This window comes from Copidosoma floridanum, unplaced genomic scaffold, assembly GCF_036245765.1.
Source record: "Copidosoma floridanum isolate Cflo_tuat_1 unplaced genomic scaffold, Cflo_Japanese_pri ptg000010l, whole genome shotgun sequence".
NCBI classification, from domain to species: domain Eukaryota; kingdom Metazoa; phylum Arthropoda; class Insecta; order Hymenoptera; family Encyrtidae; genus Copidosoma; species Copidosoma floridanum.
In genome coordinates this window covers 633,060-660,299 of record NW_028321887.1, presented here as the reverse complement: position 1 = coordinate 660,299, position 27,240 = coordinate 633,060, and the positions used below count along the sequence as shown (strand labels likewise).

The following is a 27,240-nucleotide window of genomic DNA, read 5'->3' as shown; positions in this document are numbered from 1 at the left end:
TTATGGGCTCTGATGTTGAGGAAGAAAGCTTTGAGAGCACTAATGATATTTTGCTGGCCGTTGGGAATGTGAAATCGCTTCATACCAGGATGGCTGCTTGCCGTGACACGCTGCTAGCCCAGCTTTCCACTGAGAAAGAAACAAACAGGAAAAAGGAGCTACGTGATGATGTCAATTAATTTCCGGATGTATTTAGTATTCTTAAAAGTGCATATTTGAGTAAATTAGCCATAGACAGTATTGTTAACTTGTGCTCTAAAGCACTTTAGAACGCTTGCTCCAGTGTTAAAGATGCGTTCTATGTTCTCACTTCTTCCACAGGCTCAATGGTCAGTGCTACAGAGCCAATTTATGATGATAAAGTGGCAAAGCCTGGTGCAGCTAGACGTGTTTTGTTATGTAAGAATAAGTCCATCCCAATTAGTCAAGCCAAAAGAGTAGTACATGGCCCATGTGAAAATGCACTAGAAAAATGTTCATCCTCACAGGAAACAAAAAAAGCTACTTTGAGCTCTTTAAAACCTGTTGATATGCAACTTAAGGTTAGTAAATTTACATTTTTGCAGGATAGTCATGTTGCTATTAAAGGTGCTGCCCCTGGTTCGTTTAAAAATTGCAAGGAGCTGAAAAAAATAGGTATTGAAGTGAAAGAAGATATCAAGCTTGATTCTCGGATTATCATTCATGATATCCCGATAGAGTATTCCGAGGATAAACTTCGTGAGTCAAAATCGAGCAAAACCTTCCAGCTTGCTCTGCTGATGAAATCAAGATTTTGCACATGTACCCAGTGCATGAAAAGAAGTTTCGCTCCTGTATCGTGCAACTTAAGCCTAGGCTTAGGGCACAGCTGTTTGAAGAGGGTCGTATCTTTATTGGTTGGCACTCATGCAGATTTGCTGACCATGTTACCTTGCTTCAGTGCTACAAATGCTTGAGATTTGGACATGTTGCGGCTGACTGCAAGGGTGAGATCTGCTGTGCATACTGTGCAGGAAACTATCAGTCTAAAGCTTGTCAAGCTAAGAGTTCACTGGGCCGTGTTTGTTTGTCGTGATGCAAAACTCTCTAGCATTGCCCATAATGCAACTGACAGGTCAAAGTGTGTGGTTATAAGGAAAAAAATTGAGCCTAAGGCATCTTTAATTAATTAAAGTTATAAATAGTCTTCTGATTGGGCATGCGAATGCGCAATTGTTTATGAGATACCTCTACGATGTGCATGAATTAATTTCCGATCAAAAACCATAAATCTTTGGAATTAATGAGACGTTTCTTAAGCCAGATAAGCCCTCTAATTTGGTTGACATACAGGACTACACACTGTTTCGTCGTGACAGGTTACCTGCTCATAAAAGTAGAGGTGGTGTTGCACTTTATGTGCATAACTCCCTCAAGGCCAAACTTTTGTCCCATTCCGGATAAGACCAAGCATATGTGAAGAGACCCAAGTATTGGCTTGTTAAAATACAGATTGGCTCATCTAAATGTTTGTGTGTTATGGTCTACAACCTCCCAAGGCAGGATTCTGGTCTGAGGTTGAGTCAGCTGTATTGAACTGCAACGCTCCTTGTGAGGGTCCTTATGTCCTTATGTGCTGTACGATAAGCATGCTCCTTTTGAAACAGTAGTAAGAAGGCTGACACCGAATCTTCAATCAATTATTAGGGATCACAATAAGGCTTGGCAAGAGTATAAATGCTCTCCTTCGAGTTTCACTCATGCAGCTTTTAAGCTGATTCGTAACAGAGCTCAAGTTGAACTAAGGAATGCGCGTTATGCATATTACCATCTTAGTATATGCAAATGCAAGAATATCTCACAGAAATGGAAGATTGTTAATGCCATCGGTCTTACGAATAAAGCTGACACTCAACCGATATATGCTCCATTTGATTTAGATGTTGCGAATAGGTACTTCATTGGAAATGATTCTGGTATGCCCTTGCATGACCTGCGACATGGAACACAACCTAAAATTGATCCAGATGAGAGATTTTACTTTCGCCATGTTACAGTAGAAAATGTTCATAATGCTGTATTGTCTGCACGCTCAAGTACAATGGGTTTAGATGGAATATCTTTAAATTATTTTAAAGATCACATTGATTTACTATTGACTACTATCATGGATATTTTTGATACCTCTTTACAGTCTTGTGTGTTTCCCGAAGCTTAGAAGGTAGCTCTAGTAAAATCTATACCTAAGAAATCTAATGCCAAGGAACCAGAGGATCACCGGCCCATAAGTATTTTACCAGCAGTTGGAAAGATCTTGGAGATCTTGGCATACAAACAGCTTATTGAGTATATCAACATGCGCAACTTGCTATGTAACTTTCAGTCTGGGTTTTATGAGGGACATAGCACCCAATCTGCCCTAGTTAAGATTGTTGATGACATACGAGCTCATGCAGACAATCAAGAAGTTACACTCTTGGTCTCAATAGACATGTCTAAAGCTTTTGACTCTGTAAATATCAACCTGCTCTGTGAGAAGCTCATCTCCTTTGGACTGTCAGATTCAGCTTGCTCTTGGATACGATCTTACCTAACGGGAAGATCTCAGATTTTAATTGATCGTGGAGGCTGTGCTTCTGTATCCTTAAGCAGAGTGAGTGGAATACCTCAAGGTTCTACCTTGGGGCCTCTACTTTTCTCACTATTTATTAATGGTCTGCCAGATGTCTGCGAGTGCTCTTACCATATCTATGCTGACAACTTTTGTTTTTACGTTCATGGCCCCTTATCTGAGGCACACCTTATCGTTGACAAAGCTAACAGCATCCTAAACAATGTTGGTAAGTGGACGGATTCCAATGGGCTACATGCAAAGACTGAAAAGTTTAAGGCAGCTTGGTTTTCAATCCAAACTCTCTCAACAAGTTATACTAGATATTAAGCTAAAAAATAGTGTTATTGTTCCACCTGAGTCACTTAAATTGTTGGGCGTAACCCTTGATGCAAATTTAATATTTAGACTGCATAATACTGACATTGCTGGCAAAAGTTTTAGGGCACTTGCACACTTATGGAGAAATGCTTACTTTCTTCCCGTGAGTATTAAGCTCATGCTTGTAAAAGCACTAGTTTTCTCCATCCTGGATTATTGCCCGGCTCTTTATCTAGAACTATCTAGTGAGCTAACAGTGAAGGTCAGCAGGTGCAGGAATGCTGCCCTTCGTTTTGTGGTAGTCATTAAAAAGTCTGACCATATCACACCTACCTATCGTAGGTTTAAACTGATGACATTCGAAGTTCGATAAAAATTTCTGGCTGTGCGCTTTTTGGCCTCCATACTTAGGACAGGACAAACATCCTATTTATTGGATTGCTTTAGATTCAGGATCACTGAACAATTTGTGATAAGAGTGTATTATCTTGACCTGATTGTGCCCTCAGCGCGGATTGATTTTTTTGCAGCTGCTTTTGGAGTAGGTTCAGCTAAGTTATGGAACAAAATCCCGACGTGTGTTCGAGCTTATTTCTCTAGACCATGCTTTGGTGATAGACTCCACAGGCTTTTTCTTGAGAAACCTAGTCTATTTAACTCTTGAGCCTGTGATTTAGTCGATTTAGTGAATATTTTTATCTCAGTGTTGAATTTATTTTTAAATATTTATTTTTACTAATTAATCTAGTTATATTGATGATTGTTTATAAGCTACATTTTTCTTCTTACTTTATATATATATATATATATATATTTTTTACTATAATACCTACGTTTAAAATTACTTTTTTGAATAATTTATGTATTTGCATTATGTAGTAGAGTGTAATAACTCTACCCTTTAGTTTTGGTACACACTACGCTTTTGGCTAATTTTGATCTCGAGTCCTTGGCTAATAATAAACAAAGAATCTAATCTAATCTGTCTACTCTGCCTTGCTAGCTCTTGCTCTCTACACTCACACGCACTCTCTCTCATCCTCAATTTAACTCTCGTTATCCTGATCCATCAATCTCCTTCTCTCTCTTTTACTCTGCTATCTATTCTTATACACACGAACAATGGCGGTACTCTCGAGCATGCACCTCGCAGTCTCTCATACACCTCGTCTCATCCACCCACACACTACCTCTCTCTCTCTCTCTCTCTCTCTGTAACTATCTACGCTATTCTCTCACTCTCTCTTTCCCTATCACTCTTTATCTCTCTCCCTATCACTCTATCATTCTCCCTAACACTCTCTCTCTCTCTTTTTATAGCCTCATCTCCTGGTCAAATGTCAGCGAGTTCAACCCAGTGCTACGTTGTTTGGGGTTCTCGTTCTATGACTTCGCTCTCTTTTACCCTCTTTTTGTCTGAGCTCCTTCTGTCGTCCTCGACCTAGAGACCTCATCGTTGTGGGAGAACATAGCAGCTGCTAGACTTGCACACACACTTCTTTCTCTTCTCTCGACACACTACGCACCTTCTCTAAGCTTTCTCTTTCTTTTTCTCTCTAACTTTCTTTTCTCCCACCACGCAACAACCCGAAAAAATCACCGGAACTCTCACTGTTGGCACTTAAGCGTCCAGCTCAAGACTAACTCGTAAGCTCTTGCTTAGGCTATGGTCGCCTCTCCACCTCTACAGCTCCCGAAAATAAACGATTTGGAGAAGCTTTTAATTTATGCTTTTTGTATATACGTTACGTCAGCAAGAGCGTGTCGAGTGCGGAGACCATTTTTGTATCGTTACAACTTTTTAAATTTTAAAAGTTCTGTTATTTAACTAGGCACGGCTGCAGATGTATTTTTATAATCTCTACTAACGTTTTATAGTCCTTTGTTGACGGTTTGACCAGGGTACACAAGTTCCACAACAAAGAATAGCCATTTTTTCCCAATAGCATTGATTTCGATCCATAGATCTCAATTATCTTCTTTTACAACAAACGGCTCAATGTCAACAATGATTCCTCTCGAGACCATTATTTCTTCAAGCAAGGCCGTGGTTTCAGACAACTCTTTTTTGATTCCTGCGCACTTTACTTTTAATGATTCAAATTCACTGTTACTGATACAATTACTGCAGATATCATCCGACATGATTAATACATATCATGAGACACCTACGTAACTCATGTGGGGTACGAGTAAACAAGCCACAATTCCCATTGCTTTCTCATTAGTAATACGTTTTTATCTTCATCGCCAATGTAGTATATTTAATGGATATGAGTAGAAGTGTCACTCACACTGCTCGCCTGATGTATGTCGCTATAATACTACATATACACCAAGTAGGTTTATTTTTCTTACTTGGAACTTCTTCTTAAGATGTAGATGGTTAAAAACTTACTAAAGAGTGAGGGCGCACAGTGGGATAAAACCAAAAAAGCTGGCCAAAATGAAAAAAAAAAGTTACTGGATAGGTAGTTTTTTTGAGAGGGGAGGGGGGTTGGCTCTAGGACACCTCTAATAGTGAAGAATCAGTCGGGAAAGGTTAGATTTGTTTCTACAGTCTGCAAAATTTGCGGTTGCTGTTGAACTTTGTTCGTTTGTTGTTAAACCCTAATATTTCGTCAAAAAGGTGTAAGTAGTCAAAACGGTATAAAAAGTTTACTAATCAAGAAATTGCAGTCGGTCCAAATGGAACCATCTGTAGAAGGTATATGGAGTGTATTACAATTAATTTTACAAGTATAATTAAAATTATAATAATTTTTCAGACAACAACCATTCTAATTTTCTTAATGGTTTAACAAAAACATAATTTTTTTAAGCTGTCAAGCACAATTTACAAGCAGATATATCTGAAGTGTATTCGATTGTTGAAAACTTGATGTCCAGTTAGCTGCAATCATTGTATATTTTATCAGACGCCCATAAAAGTACTGTTAGAAAAATTTCATCTCAGATTAAAGAAAGGTGGAATAAATGTAATAAAACGGAGTCAAGATTCTTAGAAAGTAATAGAGAATGGTTGAATGGAACTAATTAACTACAAGCAACAACAGAGCCAAATATAAAATCAAGTACAGGCAGACCTTCTTCCAGTTTTGCATCTCCCTCTAATAGAAGTAAGCGTCGAAAAACATAAATAATAAGGGCAGAAGTTAGTACGAAGGAGCTTGCTTATGCGGCCAAATTATTATAATATGTTAACGAGTTTCTAGCCAGTTTATTTAGTAACGTTGCAGGATAAATATATCTGTAATATAAGCGAAAAAAATTTATTTAGCCCTTCTCACAGTCAATTCAAAAAGTGAAATGACTTTCTTTACGAAATACTTTTGAAAACTAATTTACATCACGTTTGATGATGCCAAACGAAATTACGTGCTGAGGGAAAGATAGATGCTGCAAAGGTTGTACAAGAGGTCACGATAGGAAGTTCAACAAAAGCAAAAATCTGCCGTAAATCCATGGGAATATCTGAGGGTAAAAATGTATTTACAGGCGATGAAGCACTTCCTTTGATCATTGAATTGAAATTATCTAAAAACCAATATCTTCAGCTGAGTAATGCTGGCTTAAAAACAAATGTCAAACTCTTTCCATCGTATAAAATAATAACAGCTGCAAAACAAAAATGCTATCCAAACTGTTCTATGGAAATGTCTTAATCAAACGTTAAGTGGCAGTCCAGCCATTGCTACATCATACAGCTGAACCAATTTTACAATCTCAGATTGATGTTCTAAAAATGTTAAATAAGGATGAAGGCAAGAATTCACATTTGATTTCTAAATGGGGTTGTGAGTAAAACCCTTGAGTAAGAAATTTCAGATCAATTACTTGATTTTTCGATTTTTGGCCAGTTTTTTTGGATTTGGTCCCACTGCGGGGCGTTTTAATTCGTATTTTTCAGAAGTCATGTTAATGCAGTACTTTTTCCAAAAGCACTTTTAAGCCTTTGTAAAAATCTTTACTTATTTTCAGTATACTAGAGCACAATGAGCTTGTTACGCTGTTTCCGTCATCACATTTAGAAAAATAGTCCCATAATGTTTTACCATTATCCTTACGATTCTTACCCTGACATGACTTTGAAAGCGACATAATTAATTTTCAGTGTACCCTGGTAGAAAATTACTACATAATCTGGCTAGAAACTTGTCAATGTACATGTGTAAATGGGCTTATAACATATTGACGGATTTCTAGCCAGCAGTTTATGTAGTAACGTTGTAGGATAAATATATCTGTAATATAAGCGAAAAAATTTAGTTAGCCTTTCTCACAGTCAATTCAAAAAGTGAAATGACTTTCTTTACGAAATACTTTTAAAAACTAATTTATATCACGTATGATGATGCCTAATTTACCATAACCAATCTTTACCCATGATGAGAGCACCATTCCCTGGTAAAATGAATAATTCAATATTAAAGACACGACCCTTATAAGTAACCGAAACATGCATAATTCTCAAAGGTACCATACTTTGACCCGTATAACATCTAAAGTTACGAGTCATCGATACTAATTTTACATTATTAAAATACCTAGACAAAAATTTTTCTGATGTGTCTCAAATACATAAACCCGTATGGATTTCAAAACTAATCATTTTGTTTTTAACCAATAAATCTACAATTAATGATTTCACTTGCTTCAAATTTTCCGAAATTGAAAATATTTTCTCTCAAACATTACTACTGAACACTTTGCATCTGATTTACCATCAACAAAATAGTTCTTGCCTCTGTTATAATCTTTACGCAATTTTGCGTTGTAATATTGGACACTATGCAAAGTTCATTATATACATGCGCTAAATGTCTTTTCTTATTACATAATTTATATACATTAAATACATTGTCTCTGTACCTACAATTTTTTGCTATGTTGTTCGCATACCCACGACAAAAATACGATTTACCTCCGAAATTCTTCAAAAAATAGTCCCATAATGTTTTGCCACTATTATTTTACAACTGCTGCTGCTGCTCTACAAAATTTTATTTTAACTTTTTGATTTATCTACGTTAGAGTTTTTTTTTATTCAAAATTTTTATAAATTTAGTTGATCAGTAAAATAAATCAGCTTTGAGCCACTCGTCACATCCTCTTTCATGCACATTTTCTCAAAGTCAAGAGAATTATCAGTACTCAGAAACAGAACCTGAAATAATCACTAGATTTTCATCAATAACTTTCATAGCACTCATTGGAATAAATAAAATTTAACATCATTTCTAAATCTATTTTTGGTAAATTTTCGGATGTTTTTTAAGAAATCCTGGATTCATGGTGATTTAAATACTGATACGCAAAGTGTCAACAACTCTCTCAGTAAACAAAAACAGTCTGCTATCTGCTTCGAATAAAGTGTATTCAAATACAGTACAATGACGTCTCAAAGCAAAAACTGACATCATTAATCACCGGTCGAGTAAACCTTCAAAATTCAGAAGTTTTTACGTTACTTTCAAGTATTATCGATTTGAATGAGAGCTTTAATGAGCCCTGTACCATGATAAGGGGAACGACAACATAACCTCTAAAACACAAGGCTCCTATTATGAAACGAAGAAGATGCATTTAAATAACATGTGTGTGCTATAATAGGAACCTTTTGTTTCATAAATAGGAGCCCAACTTTCCAGTATGTTTCATGATAATATCCGATTTACTGCGTAGACATTTGTTTATAAAATAATTATTTAACACCTAAATTTATTTAAAAAATTGTAAAATTGTAAAATTGCTCGAAAATATTTAGCGCTTATATTGATGCCTAAACTTTAGATATTGAATCTGATCACGATTTTATAATGATTTTTTTTTTTTTAATTCTGCCTAAAATTGTGCCATAATAGGCTACTTAACCTACCTTATCACGCTAGCGATAAAAAGTATTAGTTGACTGAATCTTGCAGTATGCAAGTTGTCTACTAGAAATTAAATAGTCAGGATACGTTACAAAATTTTCGTGATTGTGAAACGATGAGGCTACTGAGACCTCTCTAATTTTGAGACTTATATGTAGTTTCAATTTTGCTTTTCATTGTACGTCTTTTAAAATATTAGAAATCTACTCTCGTTGTGGCCAATAAATTGGAAAGTTACTTTGATATGTATAAAGAGAACTGATAACACAATGAAATTTGTGAAAAAAATAACATGAAATATTTTAAAAAAAATTTATACTTACACAAAGTTTCGTGAGATCTTATGAATTTCTGTGCACTCTGTTGCTGAACTTCCGTTACATAAGCGAATGCTCTTCGTAGTCTACGTGTATTACCATCTTTAATAACATACTCTAAAATAACCATATCACCATACACTGGGTGATTTTGGCGCTGTAATTGAGTCCTAGAAACAGCTGCGTAAATGGCAAGTGAAGAAAACCTTAAACCATTAGGTGTCTGCATTTGTTGAACAGAGTGCCTTACAAGTTGACATGGCAAAACTACTGCTGAATGGTATCTGAAATATTAATTTGATTGTCTAAAAATTATTAATTTAAGTTTCTCAAAATAAACATTACTTAAAAAGTTCTCATAAGCTCTGTTTATTTTTAACATAATATAAATTCCTGATATCTTCAAATACATTTTAATCAAATTTTAAGAAATGTTATTTTAGTACGATGCAATGGTTCATTTTTTTGCTATTTAAAATCTACGGTATAAAAAATCTACGGTGACTCTTACAAGCATTATAACGATAAAAGAGTTTAATACTATTTAATGCAAGATACAAAAAAAGTGCACAACTATTTAGATACATATTATAATTAAAATTTATAAGGTAATGACAAGTAACTTATAATAAAAATGCCTTTAAAATAATCTAATGAATCTCCATCTAGAAATTTAGGTAACCTTTATGAGGCAGGTAAAATTGTTGCTTTAGTTTTCCAAAGAATTATAGTATATATATTTTTCTGTGAACGGTAACTCAAGCTACAGGCTTTACCACAGAAAAATTAGTTCAAATCAAGTGCCAATTTCAGAGTGACATTCAATTTGCAAAAGTATGGGTTAAATTAGATTTTTTTGTAATTTCAAATTTAATTCGAAATTTTATTATTGGGGTTTACGGTCAGCACAAAATGGGTTGGGTAATTAAGGACGTTCATTACAATTAGAGGGGAAATGTAAAGAGTGCAGTGAGGGGAGAGCGAGCATACGGCAGCGCCAGAAACTGCTTTGCATGCATTTATATAAACTATATATAATCGTCTGACACTGTTTTTTTTTATTTGATTGCAAAAATAACTTGTCGATCATTCTAAAAATTAAATGTAATACCAGTACTATGGTATTACGTCATGCCAAAAAATTGGACGAATTCTAACAATTTCTATGTGAGCTTTCCATAAGATTACGTGTTAAATTGGAGTTTTTTCAACATTTAATATCTAAAAAAACGGTGCCATAAAATGGTATCAAATTTTACATGAGACTTTTTAACATCATTACGAGTATCCTGTTGAAATTTCAGCAAGATCGTACAGAAAACGCTATGTATGATGAACGTCCTTAATATGGAGCACACACTGACAAAAGTGGTGTTAAAAAAAGTATTATAACTATACTAAATTTACTATATTTTTTAGAAAAGCTAAGATGTACTCACCTGATGCTGCAAATTATTACATTTCAAATAATTGTCATTACATTTTAAATATTTATTATGTGCTAGCACTACAAAAATTATTATACACTATAATAAAAATTACTATGTCTGAAAAAGTAAAAATCATAATAGTATAATTTTTACTATACAACATAGTAAATTTTGATCGTAACCACTTGAAATTTTCCCACATTCTAAAGTCAAAATTACTATATGACATAGTAAAATTTCCGATTCTACTGCATTGCTATTCATTATAGTAAAAATTACTATGTTCAAAAGTAATTTCATTCGATGTTTATAGGTTGTAACAGGGTGTCTATACTCGCTTACGGTTCTGAAAACTACTAATTAATCCGAAGAGTATTGTGACCGGGACCGTGCTTCCTGGGTACACACGGAGACACAATCACATTACAACGCAGACAACGAGTCCGCTTTCCCTTGCTCTCGTCTGTTTGCATGAGGGGCCAGCTCTCGGTGTGTATGTGTGTGTTTTTCGCTCGATCGCATTAACAGCAAGGCACGTACGGCCGGGGAAGGCTTTCCAACGGCACGCAATAATTCGACCAGATACAAAGAGAGATTAAACGGCTATCACGATTTTCATGCACGCACTGCGCTTACCTGGCTTTTCGTAGCCTCGTGTTTACGTTTGTTAGCCGAGCAGATGGTCTCTCAACAGGAATCCTCGGCCTGGTATCTTGCTGGCAAGTCACTTGTTCGCAGGCGTAAGGTGGCAGGCGCTGACAAGGCGATGTCGAGGCTGTCCCGTGATGTCTTGGTGTGCTTTGCGAGCAAGAGACACACGTGTGTACCCTATCTATACCTAAACTCAGAGATGAGTAGAGAGATTGCTAACACCAATGCTACGATGCGAGACGACTTTTTGGTACTGATCAGAGCGCCCCGCCGCGGCCAGCCGTCGAACCGGGTGCACATCTCAGTACTCGTATCGGACAGCGTGCGCCTACAAGAAGAGGAGTGGATTCGCGTGGAAATGGTCATATAGGCGCACATTTTGGAGAGACGTGGAAGGGGTATACCGAATGTGTGTCTACGAGAAGAGGAGTGGTAATGTTGACTATAGCTATATATCTGAACGCACAGCCAAAGCAAGCGACGACACGAGTTTTTCTCTTTTGACTGCAACCGAGTATATCGTATATATATTAAACTGATTTTTGCTCTTGCTCTTTTTTTCTTTTTCCTCTACTTTTAATACTTATTTTGAAATTCAGTATTATTTTGAAAAAATGTTCAGCTATTTTCTTAAGGATGGCAGTTCAGTTATAATCCCTAATTTATTATTTTTTCTCGTAATTGTTATGAACTGTAGGACGAGCTCCGAAGGTTATTAATGAAAGTAAGTGGCTTTTAGATTTCTAAGGACCGAAGTTTCGGTAGCTAAGTTGCGCGATGCTTATGCCGCCGCTCGAATTGTTTTTCTATCACGGGATCGATTCCAACTTTCTGTAGATTTTTTTTTTTTTAATGCAGTTCATCGTTCAGGTTACATTTCTTTTGTTTACGTTTCATTTCAATTTATAAATAATGTTTCCACCTTTTTTTTTTTTTTTGATCCGTTGAAATAAATATATTTTTTATACTAAATCTATTCAATAATTTAGTAAGTTAATACTTCTCGTTGGTAAGGCCATTTCGCAATTTCATAATAATAAAATAAATTTCTAAAGATGTAAGTATAATTTACACATCTTAAAACTCACAAGGAATGATAAACATCTAATGTATTAAGAGAGAAAAAATCCGAAGGCACAAGAAAACTTATACAAAACTGCCTAAACATTTTGATTTGCGTCTTTTGTTGTAAAATGTAAAAAATCCCATCAGCACCCATATACTGCAATTACTATAGATAAGTTATAGTTATTTTTATTTATCAACAAATTAATAATATATTTTGAAAAGTTCGTTATGCCTTAGAAACATGCCAAATTTTTTTTTAAATTATTGTTACATTAGACTCTTACATTAGATGTTTATTATTTTTTGTGAGTTTTAAGATGTATAAATTATACTAACATCTTAATAAATTTATTTTATCATTATGAAATTGCGAAATATCCTTGCCAACGAGAAGTATCAACTTACTAAATTATTGAATGGATTTAGTATAAAAAATACATTTATTTCAACGGTTCAAAAAAAAAAAAAAAAAAAAGTTGGCAACATTATTTATAAATTTAAATAAAACGTAAACAAAAGAAATTTAACCTGAACGATGAACTGCATTAAAAAAAAAAAAAATCTACAGAAAGTTGGAATCGATCCCGTGATAGAAAAACAATTCGAACGGCGGCATAAGCATCGCGCAACTTAGCTACCGAAACTTCGGTCCTTAAAAATCTAAAAGCCACTTACTTTCATTAATAACCTTCGGAGCTTGTCCTACAGTTCATAACAATTATTAGGAAAAATAATAAATTAGGGATTATAACTGAACTGCCATCCTTAAAAAAATAGCTGAACATTTTTTCAAAATAATACTGAATTTCAAAATAAGTATTAAAAGTAGAGGAAAAAGAAAAAAAGAGCAAGAGCAAAAATCAGTTTAATATATATACGATATACTCGGTTGCAGTCAAAAGAGGAAAACTCGTGTCGTTGCTTGCTTTGGCTGTGCGTTCAGATATATAGCTATAGTCAACATTTCCACTCCTCTTCTCGTAGACACTCATTCGGTATACCCCTTCCACGTCTCTCCAAAATGTGCGCCTATATGACCATTTCCACGCGAATCCACTCCTCTTTTCATAGGCGCACGCTGTCCGATACGAGTACTGAGATGTGCGCCCGGTTCGACGGCTGGCCGCGGCGGGGCGCTCCGATCAGTGTCAAAAAGTCGTCTCGCATCGTAGCATTGGCGTTAGCAATCTCTCTACTCATCTCTGCTAATCTCTTCTGGCCTAATGGCCCAGAGCGTTCCGCACTAATACGCATCGCAAGACGCTTGTTTCTCCTTTCTCTCTTGTACACATTATGACACCCCCTTCTCTCTCCCGCCTTCTTCCTCGCACAGTCTAGGTGAGCTTAAACGGCGTTCAGGTATTAATCGCCCGTTACAAGGTATACATGCCGATTAGATTTTAAAATTGCGTTTAAACTAATGTAAATATTACGAGAAATATATTTTTTGATTTATAAGGGTTAAGAATTTATACATACAAATAATTTTCAATCGACTAATTATCTGTGGTCAACACTGTGGTCTACAGAAAACCTTTTGGTTTTTAACTTTATTGTATGTATCATTAACAGTACACATTCATACATGTACTTTATCCATGCTAAGGTAGACATACCATACCGTGGATAGTGGTTACGGAGTCTAATTTGAAGGCTGAAAGATAAAAGTTCAATTTCCACTTAGAGCAGATAATCTTAAAATGAAAATATTTTTAAAACGCATCCATATCTATAATCTTAAAGAAAAAAAGATCTGTATCTTAATCTTTTGTTAGTTACATATTCCCTGTGGATAAATAATATGAATACATAATTTTCTCTTGAATATAAAAACTACTTCTAATCAAAGTAAAAATTACAACGTTAAATAGCAAATTTTAATATAATCTGGTTTTATTATGTAGCATAGTAATTTTTATAATATGGCGAGTGTGTCTCAGTTTTTCCTAAAAAATATAGTCATTTTTATTATAGTTATAATACATTTTCTAACACCACTTTTCTCACTGCAAGCTCATTAAATACCATACGATAACTTATGCACAGAGAGTTGGTTTCCTGTAAGTATACAGTGAACGAAATTCGTACACCTACAGATGGCGTGCCGTCCTCACGAAATAGAGTGAATGTCCAGCGTACACTGAGATTTCTCGTGCATGCGCCCTACTACTGCACGATCGTCTATGTTCACTTGGATTTCTCGTAAACGCTGTGAAATACTGTTGGCACGTATCATCGTTTTTTGTGAATCTTACATATCTCGTATTTTCATTCGTTTGCACTATAAAATATAAAAAAATTATGGGCTATTGTTACGAATAAAATTCATAAAAATGCAATCACAAAAATTTATTTAAAAATACAAAATTATACGTTAACTTGAACATATACTTGAACAAAAACATTCATACATAATCTTTCTGTTTTATGACCGACTAAACTCATGAATAACTATTCGGGCTCACTACTTCACTGACTAAGTCATTGCGTGTACGAGAAATCTCAGTGAACACAGTCGTTGGCACAAAAAATCCGAGTGAACACAGACGAGAGCCCAGTAGTAGGGTGCATGCATGAGGAATCTCAGTGAACACAGACGAGCGCGCAGTAGTAGGGCGCATGCACGAGAAATCTCAGTGTACGCTGGACATTCACTCTATTTCGTGAGGACGGCACGCAATCTGTAGGTGTACGAATTTCGTTCACTGTATACTTACAGGAAACCAACTCTCTGTGTGGGAGACAGTTTTTTTTCAACTGCTGCAATCTGACAACACTAATGAAAATACAGTCACAGTTATCAAGGTGTGTCTAAATAAACTATTACACTCAGAAATCGAGGAGGAAATAAACAATATTGTTGAACTGTCACTTTAACAGAATTTTCTTTTAATGGCCTAATTTTCTGTTACAAACACATATTTAGTGAGGAGCCTGGACGTTTCAAACATTACAAACATTGACTAATTCTTAAAAAACAATAAACCTTTTTTTATAAAAAAAATATCCCATACCAATCCATTTCAGAGAAAAAGTCAATATAGAGATTTAACGGATGTTACAACTGGATAATATTGAAAGATCTTTTAGGGTACAGTCCTACAAAGCGTCATAGAGTTGCGAAACAGAACAAGCCAATTAGAGTTTTAGCGTGCCTTTCTATTATGCTGATAATTCTTCATGGTCCGTCACTTTTATAATTTGTAGTGTTTGCTTTCATCGGGAAAAAATTAGAAAATTAAGCATAAGTGTCCTGCATCCAACATACTTAAATAATGTTCATAACATAATAATCAGATGCCTAGGGTTTAGTTTTTATATTAACAATTTGTGATCTTATGTGTTCTTTAAGGAGGTTTGGGAGTATCATTCAGAGAGGCATGAAACGGGATGTGCCACGGGCCCGCGCAGATGTACCCCCATTACTAAGTGCTTCCTCTTGCACAAACATTCAACTGTACGATTGAAATTGATGACATTTTTTAAAAATCGATCGACTTTTTCTGTCCTTTTTGTTTTTTTATTACTAAAATATCTATGAAAACGTTTCTTTTGATTTTAACACATTAAAAAGGTACTCTCATTTTGTTTACACCATAACCTTACCTTATTCTTTATGAGAGACCACGATAAATTGTCAATATTTAATAATTTTTTTCTGGAAAATTTCCCTGGTAAAAAACATGAAAAATTGATGTGCACAAATATAACGTACACTATCTTTGGCCCGATACTACATTTTGAACTTTTCTAAATAACTTAAAATAGGCTATTCTGTATGATATACACACAGAAAAAAGCTACAGGACTGTAAAAGCAAAGGTAAATTTGGAATAGAACATTTTAACTGTTGTAATGTCGATTTTAAGTTACGTTATGGTCAAGAAGTAATGCGAAGTACATGCGTACGTTATATAGGTATACATACATATTCTTAATGTATTGTATAAGTTCTTCGATAAGCTCACAATGATTTAACAAAGATTAATAAGTATATTTTATTCATAATAAATAGATGAAATTGTTGATGTGATCAATTTTATTTGATTTAGCCAGTTTGTTGAACTCTTAACTCAAGTGCTGATAGAAAAATGGTTTTTAAATCCTCTGAAAATCATGGATTTCTTTGAAAGAATATGTATCACTTGCTCAATCGATTATAAAAAAACCAAAAAGACTGAACCTACCATAACGTCCAGGTGGGGGGTAATGCAGATGTTTTGCATAAGTTCAAGTGAGCTTATTTTGTTATTACATGATACTTTCTACTATTTGATGTATAAGATTTTTTTTTAGCATTCCTTTAAGTCGGCTAAAAGCAGCAGCTCAAAAAATTGTTAATTTATTTAGCAGTGAGATATACTAGTACGTACTGTATTCCATTTCACACAAAAAGCAAGCTCAAAATTGGTCTTATTGTAAGTAATACTTTATTTTAGCACCTAGAATGCACAAAAAAAACTAAGAAAAAATATGCTTTCAACAAAAAAAAAAAAAAAAAATCAACAAAATGGATATGAAGCACACGTGAAAAATTATTGTCATCGAAGTAAGTCAAAATTCAACAGATTTTTTTTCTTTTACAGTTAATATGTAGAACTTTAAAACCTAATAATTTTTATTCTTCAATATAGACGATGCTAATAATGATCTCTATTGGTTAAGCTTGAGCATTGAGCCCTTTGCAGAAGTGGAAAATAAAATTTATGCAAACTTTTTATAAAATATTATGACAATAATATTTGGAACGTTCCGGAAACGAATTTTAAAAATTGAAATGATCACTTTAAAAGAAGTCAAACTTGTCAAAAAATAACCAAGAATAGATTTTTTCAAAAACTGTTATCATCGGAAAAAGTTACTATGCCACCTTAGCTGTTTTGGGCCGAGTTTTTCCGTAGAAATTTTCTTCGGAGTAATTCCAGAGTTTTTTCCTTGCCTCACAGGTCTTCGGGCCTGAATGAATGCAAAACAGTGTTAGGGCTGTAGGTAGGAATTAGCGGATCCAATGCCAGGCGCCAGGCAGGGAGGAATAGCAACCTTACCAGCGAGGAGTGGTCCCTGTAAGATGGGGCTTCTCCAGGGATACCAATTAACCTTGATCCAATGATTCAGTAGAAAGCGCCGGCTTAACCAGCGAGAAGTGGACGTCCTGAAATACGAAGTCTTCTTCAGGGAGAGGCTACACAGTGGCGAGTAGACCCGATGCACCATTGGTGCAGAGAGTGTCAACTTAACTGGCAAGGTGATTCGCCGGAGATATTTACACTGTGCCGATGGTACAATTAGGTATGATATCACTTAAGAGTTTGAAAAATGGGTGCGGCAATATACCACCACGCATAGGTGGTGAGTGGGTGGCCCCGGCAACTAGGTCAAACTAGGCAGTCTCGGTAACCTGTAGAAAGAAAAAAAAAAAAAAAAGCTGACAATAACGCATGTATGTCAAAAAAAGTTAATTAATCATAATTATACCCCAATCTGAAATCCTCATGCTAGATTTCGTACTAGTTCCGTCCACCAACTTTTGTAAAAAAAATCCAGAAAGTAGGCCCCATTAAAAATGATATACATTATGTATTATTACATAAGCAATATATCAAAATCAAAATATTCAAAAAAAACGAAGGGTTGTGTATTTTTACAGCAATTTTCCACGATACGCATTAGGCGAAAACACCCAAGTTCAGTTTTCTGGCTTTTATAATTTAAGGTAGTAATTCACCTAAAGTTGTAGATGCACAGAAAACACGAGACGCTCAGAAAAATCTTAAGCACGCGTAATATGTACGTACTTACACATGTATATATTGTGTATTCGTAGATGCTTAGCTGTCGGCATTTTACTGAAATTTAGATCTTTAAATCAGGATTATTCGCAGGAACTGTACGGCTGCGAACTTTCATTTCAAGTTATTTGGTGCCATATATAAGTACGCTATAAGTTTAATGTAGAAATTTATTGTTTTTTTGTTGAGTAATTAGTAAATATGGTGATCTCGGAATTAGTTCTGGTACGATACGCGTGTTGAAACTCTGAACTTTAAATCCTTATTTTTTCGTTTTGGTACCGCTCGCTGGGCCTTTCGAAATTTTAATAGTTGATTAAAAATATACCAAGCAATACATGGTTCAAGATATTTTGTTATATCATCATTGCAAGAACTACTACCCTACAATCTGGAGCGAAGGCCCTACTGAAAATGACAAGCATTTTTATCACAAAATATACATCAGTAGCTTGTTTAATAGTAATAGATTGTAGTAAAATAATTTTGCCAATAATCAGATAGAAACGTTTGCTCTGTACATAATCTTTTATCATAACTAAAAGTGTCTGAATATGGGTGCAGTTAATAATAATCGGATAGGATAACGTAAGCCAACGTTGAAGTGTGCTTAATGAGTAGTGCTTGCGTGTTTCAGTATTATTTTCATCATCTTTCACAACATACGATGTAACGGTAGAATGAACGGATGGGTGGCGGGTTGAGCAGATAATACTCGTGTATAATATAATATGCACACAGAGATAGCGCCTGCGAGAGCTATGCACGCCTCGAGTAGCAACCGTCCCAGCCCGACTACCTGACCCCACCTGCGCTTCTCACTGGCAGGCAGCTTTCTTGGTTGCACTCACAGCGTAAAGAGGTCACGCTCGCGAAACATCTTTTTCTTTTTATTTAAAAGCAATCAGTTTTTGTACAAAGGTTTATCACTTTTTTAATCAGAGTAGCGCTTGGGCGGATTTATCTGGTGCGACGATTTGCACACAGTTGCATTAATGGTATCTTCATTTTGAGCGTTATTTTGGACATTCTGATCAGACGGTTCTTGCGGAGGAACTACAATCGGATTGCTACTTTCCGCGTTATTATTATCGCTAAAAATGTTTACAGAGGTAGGTGGACCAACGCCACTAGTAGGATTCATGGGTACATTGTCGTCGTCGGAGAAGTCATTCAATTCGTGTTTGTACGGTGTGGACGTTAAGTGCCATCGGTTGCGGCGGATTGAGCCACCTTTTTCGGTGTTTACAATTAATGAATAAGGACTTTTGTCAAACGCAGTAATTTCACCATGAAGGCGCATGTCGATTACCCAAACTCTGTCACCTACACGCAACTCTGATAGCTTTACGATGCAATGGCACCTATTGTATGTGTCTGCTTGCCTATCCTTTCTTTCTTTTCCGCGAGGTGCTACTGCGTCGTGTACGATAAAAGTTCCAAGATTTTTTGGAAGCACGGGGACGCGCTATCTTATTTGACGCGAGAACATTAGTTGAGCCGGAGAGTAGCCATTTCCCAAAGGTGTTGTTCTGTATGACTGCAGGCCTATATACATATCGTCACATTTTTTAATCAAGTTTTAAGCAATTTTCACGGGTGCTTCCGCGGCTCCGTTACTTTGGAGGAACTAAGGTCAATTAGTCCCATGATTAAAATTGTATTCGTTCGCGAATTTCCGAAAACCAGATAAAAATTGCGTGCCGTTATCTGTACAGACGACTTCAGGATTACCGTAACACGCGAACAACTGTTTACAGTTTTCGATGATTTCCGTTTCGTATATCGATTTTAATTGGCAAATCTCGAAAAAACGCGAGTAATAATCGGTTGCGATTAGGTACCACTTCTTTGCTTTAATAGTTCTAAATCGATTTTCTGCCAAGGGCGAGCTGAAAAACTTTCCTTGACAAACGGCTAATATATATTCTTCTGTTTTTCTACGCAACTAGGGCAGTTTTTAATCAAATTTTGTAATTGGGTACTTAATCCTAACCACCACAATGATTGCTTTGCTCGGTCTCTGCATTTGCTAATGCCTAAGTGGCCGTCATGTAATTTGCTTAAAATTTCCAGTTGTAAACAAGGCGGAATAATGAGTCTAGGACCGAATAATACATAACCGTCCCAAACAGAAATTTCGTGTTTGTGTTGAAGATATGGCAATAACTTGTCTGGTAATCGCGAGTTTAACGGCCACTCAGACAAACAAAACTCTTTTAAGTTAGCGCACACAAAATCGGATTTTTGTTCTTCACATATTCGTTCTAACATGTTTTTAGATGACAGCAAATTGCTGATTATAAGATCTATGTGAGTTTCGATTTCGCCCGGAAAATCGTCGTTATTCTCTTCGATCTGAGGTACCAGATTGTGTGATAATAAATCAGCTAGAATCAACTGCTTGCCCGGAACATAAGTTACTCGGAAATTATACCGCATGAGACGCATGCGCATTCTTTGCAATCTAGGAGTGAGCTCATCTAGAGGCTTCGATTGCAAGACTTGTAGTAGCGGCTTATGGTCCGTTTTACGCTTAACATCAGTACCCTATATATAATCTTTAAATCTTTTGCAAGCGAAAACTAGGGCAAGAGTATCTTTTTCGATTTGGCGGTAATTTTTCTCACACGCGCTCAGTGAACACGACGCGTAGGACACGAGCTCGCGATTGTTTGCTATGTTCTTATGCATGAGAGCCGCGCCCAACCCATAGCTTGAGGCATCCAATTGAACGATAAAATTTTTTTGTAAAATCGAAATGAGCCAGAATAGGCGCTGCCGATATGTATTTTTTTAAAGTATCAAAAGCGCGTTTTTGCGGTTTGAGCCATACGAAATGTGAATAATTCTTAACCAAGGAATTCAATGGCTCTAATAATTAAGTTTTATTTGGGATGAACTTATTAATATAATTAATTACTCCTAAAAATTGCATTACAGATTCTTTGTTTTGCGGTTCCGGGAAGTTAATAATCGCAGTCACACAAGCAAGCAGTATCTCAATACCTTGCTCGGAGATTTTATGACCTAAAAACTCGACTTCCCGTATCGCAAACGCGCATTTTCTTATATTAAAAGTGACGCCCTCTTTTTCGAGGCATTGTAAAATCACTTCAAGGGTATTTAAATGTTCATTTATGTCTTTGGAAAAAATTAAAACATCGCCGATATGTACAGCAACATTAAGAATATCGGCGAAAACCTCAGTAAATTTTTTTGAAATATAATCCGATGCACAATTTACCCCAAACGGTAATCACGTGTGCATAAAACAACCAAACGGAGTAATGAACGTCGTTAGAGGTTGGCTCTCTTTATCCAGCTCGATTTGATGATAACCTGAAGTAGCATCTAATTTTGTAAAAAAATTGTGACCCTTTGAGTCTAGGCATCGGATAAAAAGCTCGTCTTATGTTGTTATTTAACTAGGTGAAATCACCACAGAGCCTTATTTCACCGGAGTCTTTTTTCTTAAACACTACGATTGGGTTTCACCAATCGGTCGGTTGATCTACAGGTACAATTACTTTACGTGTAACTAAATGGTCTAACTCTCTTTTCAACGCGACTGACAACGGAATGGCAACTGTGCGAGGGACGGACAGAGAAAATGAAACGGCATTTAAGTACAATTTTTAACGTGGATTTAAATAATCCTTAACCTCGAAAAAGTTTGTCATACTTTTTTAACAATATATCTAACGCAGTCACCTCGGGTTGCACATTGCCAACCTTTTTTATCAAACCAAATTTACTTACTTCCGGCTTTCCGAGCCAATTACGTTTGCCATCGCGAAAGACGTAAACCTTAACCTTGAACGTTTTGAACTTATACATAAACTCGACGTTTAACATCCCGGCGGTCGATATTGTTTTTTCATCTGTACTAAGAAGAGTTTTATCTGCGGGTATAATTTCTTGGAGTAAAATTTTGGGTACACTACTTATAGCCATTCATGTTGCTTGCGCGCCTATGTCAATAACAAATCTAACATTGCTCGGAAAATCTTTGATTTTTAAATCGCTTGTAAAGTCAGCGTCGCTTACCGGTGACACTAACGCGTAAGTAGAGGCTGCTCCAAGAAAAGCGACGTTGTTATCCTCTTCCCCTTCTTGCTCTTCTTCTTTTACGTTTCGTACCACGCCACTTCTGCAAGTGTGCGCACAATGTCCTATTTTCTTGCAATTTCGGCACGTAGCCTTTATGGCGGGGCAATTCTTCAGATTTGGATGTAGTGGATGCTCACACCGGTAGCACGGAGGCTTCTCGGTAGACGCGCCCAAGCTGGCCCCACTCAAGCTATTCTTGGAATCCCTGACTGGCGGCGTGCGAGTCTTATTTTGGCGTGAAATTTCGTCGACTACTGCGCGATCCAATGCGATTTGCCGGATGATCTTATTTTCTCTTGACTGAATCTCAGCTGGTCTAACTGTAACAACTGCTTTCTCCAGCGTCAAATCAGCTGTAAGCTGAAGCCTCTCTGACGTCCTCGTATCACGCAGGCCAATCACGATTCAGTCACGAATCAGATCGTCTCTTAAAGTCCTGTAGTCACATGTTTCGGCCAGACCATGTAACGCGGTAACGAAAGTGTCGACACTTTCACCTGGTTGTTGCACACGCAAATTGAACTTATAGTACTCAAACATCTGATTTTTTTTTGGCACGAAATATTTAAGCAATTTACTTTTTACTGTCTCTAGCGTAGTGCCGTCTGTTATCGTCGGTAACACTTGTTACATAATTTCTTCTGCCTTTCCGCCCATGACGTAACACAAAAGATCGATCTTCTTTTATTCCGGCTTTGTTGTAAGACCATCCACGGAAACGTACCTATCGAATCTTTTTACCCACGAGGGCCATGATTCCGGTTTGTCAAAGTTAATTCACTAGGGGGCTACACCAATGACGGTGGTTGCACAGCGGCCTGTGATGATGCTTGGCTTGACTGCGAACCGTCGTTTGCAATTGCACCCTTAGTGACTGAGCAAAAAAAAAAAAAAAAAAAAAAAAAAACCGTACAAAATCACTCGGAGAATATATGAGTTTGTTTAGAAAACGTCGTGCGGCACGTAGCGTTCTTGCGCAAATGGGTTTGGATTAGCCTTGATTACTTACTTAAATTTACCAATTCACCATGCGGATTACACGGATATACCTTTTTACTTCTGACACCATGTAACAGTGAGATGAATGGATGGGAGGCGGGTTAGGCAAATAATACTCGTGTACAAGTGCACACAGAGATAGGGGTAAACGCACCATCTACCGTACACCCGTAAAGTCACTTTATTTTGTTACCATGATTGTAAGACAGTTTGATACTAAATATTGACTCAGTAAATTTTAAATTGTTATTTAGGATCTCAAGAGAGCACCGAAATTTTTTTGAGGTGTTAGAGCTTGTTAAAATTATTTTATAATAAGAATATGAAATAGAAGTCATGTTCCTATTTCCGTACCGCCGTTCTCATTACCGGACCCCATCTACTGTACGCGTTCCTATTACCGGACCCCATTCACCGTTTGACGACAGATTTGACTATAACCTCACATTTTTGTTTACAACTGCATATCGATCTCAGTGCCTGCTACATAAATCACGATGAAAATGTCAAAAGCAGAGAAAGATGGAAAATCGAAAATTAAGGAAAAAACGCCAAGTCAATTATGCAATTCAAAAAGATAGCAGACAGAAAAATCAAAAAAAAAAAAACAATTACAGAGAGAGAAACAAAGATTAGAAAAAGAAAATAAAAAATTACGAAAGCAAGAAGAGAAGTTAAAAGCCATTGTAAACAGAAAAAAGTCTGTTGAGGAAGATTTAATAGACGAGACAGAAGCTATTGATTTACAAAAGCAGATTGGAGAACTTCAAGAGAAACAATTAAAACTAAACCAAAAAAGAAACAAAGATCCATCATGAGTAACTTTTGTAATGCAAGTTATTCTTGAATATTCATAACATCGTAAGTTGATTACTATTATAGTCTCAAGCTTTTTTACTGATTTTTGTCAGTCTAATTAAAATATTAAAAAGTAATAATATCTCATGATATAAAACAGAAATCTTTTTAATGAGTAAATTTTTTTTTAATGAATGCAAATAAGTTATTTCATATAAACAAGCAGTAATTAAACTTAGATTAGTTTCAGCTTAACGACAATTAAATCTATTAATAATAAATAAAACATCACTTGGCAAAAATTATTCAAGAATAACTTGCATTACAAAAATTACTCATGATGGATCTTTGTTTCTTTTTTGGTTTAGTTTTAATTGTTTCTCTTGAAGTTCTCCAATCTGCTTTTGTAAATCAATAGCTTCTGTCTCGTCTATTAAATCTTCCTCAACAGACTTTTTTCTGTTTACAATGGCTTTTAACTTCTCTTCTTGCTTTCGTAATTTTTTATTTTCTTTTTCTAATCTTTGTTTCTCTCTCTGTAATTGTTTTTTTTTTTTTGATTTTTCTGTCTGCTATCTTTTTGAATTGCATAATTGACTTGGCGTTTTTTCCTTAATTTTCGATTTTCCATCTTTCTCTGCTTTTGACATTTTCATCGTGATTTATGTAGCAGGCACTGAGATCGATATGCAGTTGTAAACAAAAATGTGAGGTTATAGTCAAATCTGTCGTCAAACGGTGAATGGGGTCCGGTAATAGGAACGCGTACGGTAGATGGGGTCCGGTAATGAGAACGGCGGTACGAAAATAGGAACATGACTTCTACTTCATATTCTTATTATAAAATCATTTTAACAAGCTCTAACACCTCAAAAAAATTTCGGTGCTCTCTTGAGATCCTAAATAACAATTTAAAATTTACTGAGTCAATATTTAGTATCAAACTGTCTTACAATCATGGTAACAAAATAAAGTGACTTTACGGGTGTACGGTAGATGGAGCGTTTACCCCTAGCACCTGCGAGAGCTCTGCACGCGTAGAGTAGTAACCGTGTCAGCCTGACCAACCGACCCCGCCTCCGCTTCTCACTGGCAGGCAGTTTTCTTGGTAGTACGTACAGCGTACAGAGGTCGCGCTCACGCAATAATGCCTAATTCAGTGTTGTAAAGTAATTAAAAAAAAAAAAAATTGTTAAAGTATGGTATGTTAAACGTGTAAGTAAGTAAGTAACATTTATTAGACCATGTGGTATAACCACGTTTGGTCTCAAAAGTTTAGTATTACAGAGTATAATATATAAAACACAAGGTACAAAAATATGCAAATTAATTTACAAAAATAAATTGACATTTACAAAAACATTTACAAAAATAAATTGACATTTGAAAATTTGGAGGAAAATAGTTAATGTATAATAAGAATGAATGAGAAATAAAAATGAAATCAAAAAGTGAAGGTGCAAATTAAATACAAACTAAAAGTGAAGAACAAAAATAAAAACAAACTAAGTAAAGTGATGATCAGGTCGCATGTATTAGTTTAAATTTGTATGGGTATATGGGTCCAGAGTAGGGTTTATACATTTTAGTGGAAGAATAACTAATCAAGAAGAAGAAAGGGCGTAAAAACATTTAAAGCCTAGGTGATAGCCTGCATTTAAAACTCCAGTCGTTCTTATCGAGGATAAGGAGAATGTTGAATAAGGCATGCTTGAAACTATGTATAAGTGATGGTTCAAAAATATTCTGATGGATTTGAATCATGAGTTTTGACGATTGAACAAGAAAAGATTGTCTAAACGCTTCTGACCGAAAAATGGGGCAAATCAGATGCTGCGCTGGGAGGCGAGAAGAGCGCCTGAGGTCAGCATGAGAGCTAGCAATAAGATAACTATTAGCTAGGTACGGGGGATATCTGTGAGCCAGAACAGAAAACGAGACCATACCCAAAAAGTAATCACGGTCTTGGTGCTGATAACCAGCCAAGTGCAATACGAAAAGGTGTAACTCTTGATCTCCACCCTATTGTGCCATATACAAAGCGGACACATGAGTTTAGGGCAGTATGCAAGCGCTGGTTAGCCGCGGAATCAATGCTACGGTATGCTGCTGCCATACAGTCAAATAAAGGAAATATTAAGCTCTCAACAAGCTGTTTCTTTAAAGAAAAAGTCAAAGCATGTTTGCAGTGTTTTAGGCCATATAGTGAGCGGTAGACTCTGCTGGCAACGTATGTAGCATGTTTGCCCCAATTGAGGCTTTGAGTGAGCCAAATGCCTAGATTTTTAACTTCGGTTGCATATTGAAGGCAGACACCATCAATGGATACATATGGACCGTTTGACAAGTCTACACGACTCACAAGATTAGTACTACCAAGAATAATGGGTATAATTTTAGGCAAACTGAGTGTAAGACCATTTTCACTTGCCCAATGCGCTATAGCCGAGGAATCAAAGCTCACTTTGTCGACACCAGAGCGAAATTCATCCAGGTGACAAGAGTAGTAAATTTGTAAGTCATCGGCATACATAGTGTATTTACAGTGGTGAATAACCTGCATTAGGTCGTTAATGTAGATTAAGAAAAGTAAAGGGCCCAATACGCTGCCCAGCGGCACACCAGCAGAAGAATTTAACCAGTCAGAGAGGATGTTATTATCACCCCTCACAGCTTGGGAACGATCAAGTAAATAGGTATAAAACCACTCCAGCGCATTATCATCACAGTTCAGTTTGCGAAACTTTTCAATCAGGCGAGCGTGCGGAATCGTATCAAAGGCTTTTTTAAAATCAAATAGTACTAATATAGTTATTTGACGTTTGTCCATCGCGGCACGGGTATCATCTAGAATGCGGAGAAGTGCAGTTTGAGTACTATGCTTTGGACGAAAACCTGTTTGATGTGGATTCAAAAGTTCATTGCGTTCTAGATAATTGTATAGCTGAAGATGAACAAGACGCTCAGTCACTTTAGAGAGTTCGGGTGTCTTAGCGATTGGGCGCGTATCAGATGGTGAGAGTGGTGATCTGATTTTGGCAAGTGGAGTGATAAGAGCGCGTTTCCATAACATAGGGAAACGGGCTTCAAGAAACGACTTATTAATAATAAAAGTCATGGGTTCAACAATTTAGCTAATTGAAAGTTTTAGCATAGCAGGGGTAAGCCCATCAATTCCACCAGATTTCGAATTACAGCGCTGAATGGCTCTGCGCACCTCATGAGAAGTAACGGGCATTAGGCTGGAAATAGGTTTACTGGTATCAAGCGGACAAGCCAGAGCTTTAAGCAAGTCTTCTGGGCGAA

At 36.2% G+C, this 27,240-nt stretch overlaps 1 protein-coding gene across 1 annotated transcript in view; it reads right to left on the bottom strand.

Annotated features, from left to right (window-relative positions):
• The window catches only part of Setx (probable helicase senataxin), a 322,325-nt gene that overhangs the window by 166,786 nt on the left and 128,299 nt on the right, over positions 1–27,240 (bottom strand). Inside the window, exon 5 of the mRNA XM_089589921.1 lies at positions 9,093–9,370. Coding sequence (XP_089446047.1) covers positions 9,093–9,370 — 278 coding nt within the window. The remainder of the gene's footprint in view (positions 1–9,092; positions 9,371–27,240) is intronic.